The sequence below is a fragment of the Capsicum annuum genome, chromosome 10, assembly GCF_002878395.1.
Source record: "Capsicum annuum cultivar UCD-10X-F1 chromosome 10, UCD10Xv1.1, whole genome shotgun sequence".
NCBI lineage: Eukaryota > Viridiplantae > Streptophyta > Magnoliopsida > Solanales > Solanaceae > Capsicum > Capsicum annuum.
Window position 1 is genome coordinate 217801945 of NC_061120.1, and position 7555 is coordinate 217809499.

Consider the following 7555-nt stretch of genomic DNA (forward strand, 5'->3'; position numbering starts at 1 on the left):
TTTTAGAGAAAGTTGTGAAAATGATGATGAAAATGAGAAATCTAATGAGTTGGGTTTGAAAGTTGAACATAATTCCATATTTATGTGTAAAAATTCAAGATTTTTGAAGGGTTTTTTGGTAGAAAACTGAGAGGGGATAAGGTATACAGATGATTAGGCTTTATTTTTGGGAAATTCGGGTCGGGTCGGGTCGGGTCGGGTCATGGGTCGGGTTTCGGGTCAAATATATTTTTGACACCTTTCACAATTGCATACATACTACAAAAATTCTTTTAACTCTAAAGCCCGACAGTTTGGAATTTAATTATAGAAAATTTTGATATTTTATATAATTATTGAAAATCTCAATTTTGGGGTCTGTCAAGATACATAATTAGTTTTGGATATATTTAATGGAGATATGTTTTTTTAGTTTCAGATATGTTTTTTTCGATTTTAATTCTGTCAAAATACATAATTAGCTTCCCGATACATCCAACAAAGATAAATGACTAGTTGAGATTTTTGTGATTACTTTATAGGGGTGAAAATTTGTGTAAATATGGTAAGTTAAGGTGTGTATTTATGTTATTTTTTCTTATTAGGGCAAACAACATAAATTAGAGTAGGAGTAACATGTGCGCAAACTATATCTTCTCCATACGCTATTTTGTGGGACGACATTTGATGTATCATTGTTAGCGTGTAGGAGTGCGTCTGTAATAGTAGGGCAGAGTGTTGTTTTTGTATTTGTGTCTGTAGTTTTTGGTTCGTAATGTTCTGATGATACTTGTAATCTCAATAAATAGTTTATAGCATTACTCTATCGGTGTCTTGTTTCTTTTATTATTTTGTGATGTGTTAGTCCATTTGTTGTTTATTTTTAAGTTTTTTGTTGTTATACTGTTATTTGTGTTGAATCGGGTGTCTATCGGAAACAGACTCTATCTTTTATTTGAGGTACTAATATAAATTGCGTACATTTGGTAAGTTTTGAAACTTCTATCAATTTCTTTAAGTTTGAGACATTTGCATTTCTATATTTCAATTTACATGGTACAGTTGAGATTTTTGAGAATCAAAATTCTCAATTCTAACCATGTGCATTGTTGAATATTTATTTTTTTTGAAAAGAAATTCACATATTTGAAAATTATATTATAAAATATTGTAAATCACAATAATTGATACTATTTAAAATATTTATAGAACATATGGAAAAATTAATGACAAATACAAAAATTATTTGACTTTCGATATTCGAAAAGTGCACATAAATTAGGGGACGGAGGGGTATTTTTTATGTTCGTTTTTCCTTTAAATTTGCATAATAACCTAAAACTATAGGGTGGACAAATTGTCTATAAACTTAAACAAAACAATTAACATTATGAAAAATGCTAATTGTAATAAAAAAACATTATATAACACAAATTTTAATTAGTTAGAACCTCAAAGCTAATAACAAACTTCTAAATTAAAACCCCATAAAAATACATACATCACTAATGTGATGGTCTTACAACTTTCTAATAATACTGAATATGCCTAAATACTTAAACACAACAATTATATTATGAAAAATGTCTAAGTTTGTGATCAAGAAAATATTAATCTAAAATCATTAATTTCCCAGAATCATTAGAAGTGCATTCAATCTTTGGTATTTTTTTCTGCTGACTTGTAGCAACTGATAGTCTGCATAAAAGAAAAAAAATATTAATAATCTGAAAAATAATCCGTCACCAAAAAGATAACAATAAGCAATCGTTCACAAAAGTAATCGTCAAAATAATAACATAAAAAATAATCGGTCATCTAAAATATAATAATAAGTAATTGTTCTGCTAGGTTAACATATTAAAATATATTTATAAGGTGAAAATTATATACGATGTTATATATATTTGAATTTTTTTTTGCAGAAATAAACTAAAAAAAAAGTTAAAATTTACATTACCCTAAGCTCAAAGAAGTATCTGAAATTTCTTCTCTGACTGATTTGTAATCACAAATCACTGTTGAACTTCCACCAGAACTTTTCTTTCCAAGTTCCTCAATCTAAAATAAAAATAAAATGAAAAAAATATCAAGCCATGATCAATTATCTAAAAATTTAAAAAATTAAAACAAAAAAATGTGTATGTTTAAGTTATTTAACTTTTCAATTATCTAAAAATTTATACTACTATGTATAATATTCGCGTTATCAATTTAATTTAACCATGATCTCAAAGTCAGCTTGCACGAATTTCACCTAATACTAATACAAATATCGGAATAACTCTATCTGCCAAGACTCAGACATATAAAAAAAAAAAATTACCTCGTATATTTGTCTCCATACGACCAACATAATTTAACCTAATATTTGTCTTTAAATATTTTGTCTTGGATATATACAAAAAATTGTAAATTGAAATCATTTAAATGAAAGAATATATACCTGCATATTTGATTTTTGAAGTAGCTCCAATAGTACTTGTTCCTGAAAAATAGTAGTAAAACATATTGGAAAGATTAAATATTCTTCCATCTACTTTAATTTCAAAAGATAATATGTGTAACAATAATTAAACATACTAATTAATATTGACTAATAATGATGCAGCTGAATTAATTACCTTCTTGTTACTACAACAATAATATATATCGAATGAAGTTTCACAAGTGGAGTATAGAAAGTATAAGATGTGCGCAAATGTTATGTCTATCTTTGTAGGGTAGAGACAGTGGCAAAGCCACATTATGCTAAGGGACGTTCGCCGTAAAACTACATTACTTATCCAGGTTAAATTTTAGTTTCATGTATAGATGTTATATGTTGACTCTCCTTAATTTTCACGTGATTTTACTTTTTCATATCTTGACAGTACTCCTGAATAAATATTTTGCATTTGACACTATGTAGGGCGACTGCTTCAAATAGATGTATATAGTGTGTCACGTGAGGTAACTTGACTCATTTCCATCGATGAAATGAATCAACCTCGGTATGTCCCAAATTTATGTTGTCCACGACTTTATCTGGGTTAGTCTAGATTCGTTATTAAGTTCCAGTTCCAATTTTGATTTTCGTGTATATTGATGTGATTGTTCTGCAAGTCGACATGAAACTAACTTGCCAGCATGGAATTGCAACAACAAGGCACGAAGGTTTCGGTTGCAGTAAATGTCTCAAAGCTAGACTTACTTCTGCTCTAACGAGAATTCTAAGATGAGAGCAATAGAAGTCTGATTTAAAAGTTGAAACTGGACTTTCCCTATATGACATTTCTTTAAAGTCCGTTTCGAAGCTTCCAGGTTTACTTATTTTATATTATGGTAGACTCACAGCTCAAAAAAGAAAGACATTCGAAGTAAAAAATACCCCCCAAAAAATATATATATATATTACAACAAAATATCAAGATACAAACCAAATAAAATTACCTTCTTATTCTTAATAGATAAAATGCCTTCAGTTAGTTGATGTTCTAACTGCTGCAACTCTTTGTAGCCCAAGCCATCTAGTTCCTTTCCCATCATCCTCCTTCAACATGAAAAAACATAGTAATACTTTTAGGATAGGTTAATACTTTCTCAGTGGCGGACTCAGGATTTAAGATTTAGGGGTCGTGGGTGCTCGGGAAATTCGAACACGTATATTGATGTCACAAAGCTTTAAGGTTCTGTTTGGAAATTAAACCACCCAAGTGTTTTCTTCGTTTACTAGGTGCTTCTTTGAGTCTTATACCAATTTTTATATATTTTTTATATAATTATATCTAGTCCGGCTCGAATTTAATGAGTGCCGAAGCATTAAAAAATGATCATAGATCCGACCCTGTACTCTTTCTGTTCGCTTTTATTTGGTCAGTTTGGACTTTGCACATCCCCAAAGAAATAATAAGTGACATGAGAATTTTATCGCAATATCAGTATTAATTGATGTTTAGTCTTAGGTCTTGATAAATAATTAATTTGAAGAATAAGTAATTACCGTTAAGGATAAAATATAAAAAAAAAAATCTTTCGATATATTAAAAGTGATCGACAAGTAAACGAGAACTAAGAGAGTATGTGATAGCATGTGAGTGGTCAATTATGTCAAATAATCAATTAGTAATATTAATTAGCATAAAATTTTACTTGTAATCACCTTATGATAAATGATATGCTTGTGTAAATTTTAAAACTCTTTTATGAAACTACTTTAATCAAAGGTTTCGGGTTTGAGTCCTGAATATGAAACACAAAATAGCTAGGGAATACTTCCTCGTTAAACGTGCCTTATGAAGCGCATCTTTAAATTATTCTGAATCCAATACCAGTATCGAACACCAAAGAGCTTACCCAGTAACTTGTCTTAACCTTGCAACTTCATCTTTCAAAGCATTCACTTCAAGAGACTGTAAATAATGAAATGGAAAATTAATTAAGCTAACAAATGACTCTAATTGCTTAAACATTTGATTAATGAACTTATTTAATTACTTAAATGTTTGATTAATTAACTTAATTAAAATACCTGTGCTACATTTTGGACTGATGTATGATCAGAAGAAGCTGGACAACCTGTATATCTATCCATAATTTTTTCCATGCTGCACAAACATATTTATAACATAAAAGGAATTATAATTTACATTAATTAAAATCATAGAAAAAATTACTTTGGTAGTTATAATCTGGATAACTGGTCTATTTATCCACAATAATCCCAGTATTTATTAGTTTTACAAATTATATAGTCAGTATGTAGTATATAATTAATGTATAATAAATGTATACTCTCTGAATAAATAGTGTATATTTAACACATTATACATTTTGGACATTTTGGGGTCGTTTAGTAGAGTGTATACTGAATACGATGTATTAGTAATGTTGAAATTATTTCTTTTCATTATTCGGTTTGGTGTATTCAAGAGTTGATCTGTCTTTAACAACGCTTATCCATGTATTAATAATATATATGTATTTCTAATGTATTCATTTGTATAATACTAAATAAGATATATAACACTACCAAACAAGGTACATAAAAAAAAAAAAAAAAAACTAAACCTAAATAGCCATCCAACCACTGATTAAACTAAAAATAATCGAATATATAATCTATGTATATCGACCTAAAAAAAATAAGCAGTAAATCTAATCTGAACGGCTATTTGTACAAAGATCGACCCCAATTAATATCAAGACTAATACAAACTATATTATTTTTCTCTAATACGTTTTAGCAAGCAACTCCTTATCTAAACTAAAAAAGTCGAGCACAAATGTTTTTTTCTTTTTTATTTCTGACATCTCACCAAATATCATATATCAACTTTGGAGTTCGACTAATCTTAATCCATACAACATAAAGTCCATTAAACGATTAAAGCCTACTGAATTTGTTTTTTATACTCAGAATTCAAACCCGAGAAAACCTAATAGCCATCCAACCACTAATTAAACTAAAAATAGCCGGATATATAATCTGTGTATACCGGCCTAAAAAAATAAGCAGTAAATCCAATCCGAGCGGCTATTTGTATAAAGATCGATCCTAATTAACATCAGGACTAATACATATATTATTTTTCTCTAATACATTCTACCAAGCTACTCCTTATCTAAATAAAAAAAATCCAGCACAAATGTTTTTTCTTTTCTTATTTCTGACTTCTTACCAGGTATCATATATCAACTCTGGAGTTCGACTAATCTAAATCCATACAACATAAAGTCCATTAAATGATCAAAGACTACCGAAATTCTTTTTGATACTCAGAATTCAATCTCGAAAATACCTAAATAACCATCCAACCACTAACTAAACTAAAAATAGCCGAGTATATAATCTATGTATACCGGCCTAAAAAAAATAAGTAGAAAATCCAATCCGAACGGCTATTTGTATAAAGATCGATCCCAATTAATATCAAGGCTAATACATGCATTATTTTTCTCTAATGCGTTCTAGCAAGCGACTCCTTATCTAAATAAAAAAAAAGTCGAGCACACATGTTTTTTCGTTTTTATTTCTGACTTCTCACCGGGTGTCATATATTAACTTTGGAGCTCGACTAATCTAAATTCATACAACATAAAGTCCATTAAACGATCAAAGCCTACCGAAAGTTTTTTGATACTCAGAATTCAAACCCCAAAAAACTAAATATAGCCATCCAACCACTAATTAAACTAAAAATAGCCGGGTATATAATCAATATATATCGGCCTAAAAAATAAGCAATAAATCCAATCTCAACGGCTATTTGTGTAAAGATCGACCCCAATTAACATCAAAGCTAATACATATATTATTTCTTCTCTATTACGTTCTACCAAGCGACTCCTTATCTAAATAAAAAAAGTCCAGCACACATCTTTTTTCTTTTTTATTTCTGACTTTTCACCAGATATCATATATCAATTCTGGAATTCGACTAATCTTAATCCATACAACATGAAGTCGATTAAACGATCAAAGCCTACCAAAATTATTTTTCATACCCAGAATTCAAACCCGAAAAAACTTACCTGGAGTTGGAGCTAGCAAATTTATAAAGCTTATCAGTATCGGAGAAAACAATAACACCAATTTCAGCATCACATAAAATTGATAATTCTTCTGCTTTCTTGAAAAGTCCTGATCTCCTTTTTGAAAATGTTACTCGTCTACTACTAATATTTTCAATTTTTTTCATCTCTATTTTCCCTCTTCCCATTTTTTCTTACAAACTCAAAAAACCCTAAGAAAAAAAATTATATAAAGGAGAAAGAAAAGGAATATAAAGTTTTGTGAGATTAATTTTTTTGTACAAATCCAATGAATTTATAATTGCCAATGTGAATTGATTCATATCTTATGTAGTATATATGGTTAAATAATTAATACTACCTTATTTGGAAAGATAATATTGGATTTTCTAAATATGGCAAAAGTTACTTAATATGGCTTTGCCATCTTGCACTTTTGGTTTTTCCATTTATGGATTCTTTCTTTTCTCTATAAAAAGAATGTTTAGATTATAGTATATCATGTAGATTTGGTATCAGTCATTATTGCCAGCTTTTCATTTTTAGGAGTATAAAATGTATACATCGATTTTACATGAATTATATAGGAAAAAAGGTTCAAAACATATCTAGACTTTGGCGAAATTTGCTATAACACGCTTCAACTTTGCGGGGATCCTATAACCTCCCTCGACTATTTATTACCGTATTTCAATGACATATATTTGCCCAATTAGACCACTGCATGAATACATGCACACTGAGCGTATAAGTTTAGATATAATTTCCCAATTATATATATGGTATACATTTGCAGGTATTTTAATTTAAGTCGTTGAGTACTTCTTTCTTTTTCTGATCAGAAAGCCTATTATTTTAGGTTGTTAACATGCTTGGTAAGTGGTAACTATGGAAAGTGGAAAGAATCAAAGAATAGAAAAGTTTTAAAACGCAATGAAATTATCTTCTTTTATGATCAATAATTTGCTTGCACAAAACAGACTAATGCAAGAGTTTATATTGTAAAAGTTAGCTTTAAGAATCTGCAAAATATAATAGGGTAGTATTACCAAGTACGCCTATA

The 7555-nt window shown here is 29.0% G+C and overlaps 1 protein-coding gene across 1 annotated transcript; it reads right to left on the minus strand.

The window, feature by feature from the left end:
* Positions 1-1438: 1438 nt before the first annotated feature.
* Positions 1439-7555, minus strand: LOC107843848 (agamous-like MADS-box protein AGL18). Its single transcript, XM_016688250.2, has 7 exons — positions 6493-7555; positions 4490-4565; positions 4315-4370; positions 3412-3511; positions 2426-2467; positions 1940-2040; positions 1439-1677 (listed from the first exon to the last, which is right to left on the minus strand). The coding sequence occupies exons 1-7, from the start codon at positions 6678-6680 to the stop codon at positions 1590-1592; spliced, it is 651 nt and encodes a 216-aa protein (XP_016543736.2). The 5' UTR covers positions 6681-7555; the 3' UTR covers positions 1439-1589.

What these genes read in the sequence shown, in the direction of transcription:
- LOC107843848 (XM_016688250.2), bottom strand. Translation starts at nt 6,680, where the DNA reads ATGGGAAGAGGGAAAATAGAGATGAAAAAAATTGAAAATATTAGTAGT. An exon ending in TATCTATTAAGAATAAGAAG is followed by an intron (nt 2,468 to 3,411) that starts GTAATTTTATTT and finishes ACTATTTTTCAG; the next exon opens with GAACAAGTACTATTGGAGCT. An exon ending in TTCAAAAATCAAATATGCAG is followed by an intron (nt 2,041 to 2,425) that starts GTATATATTCTT and finishes TTTTTATTTTAG; the next exon opens with ATTGAGGAACTTGGAAAGAA.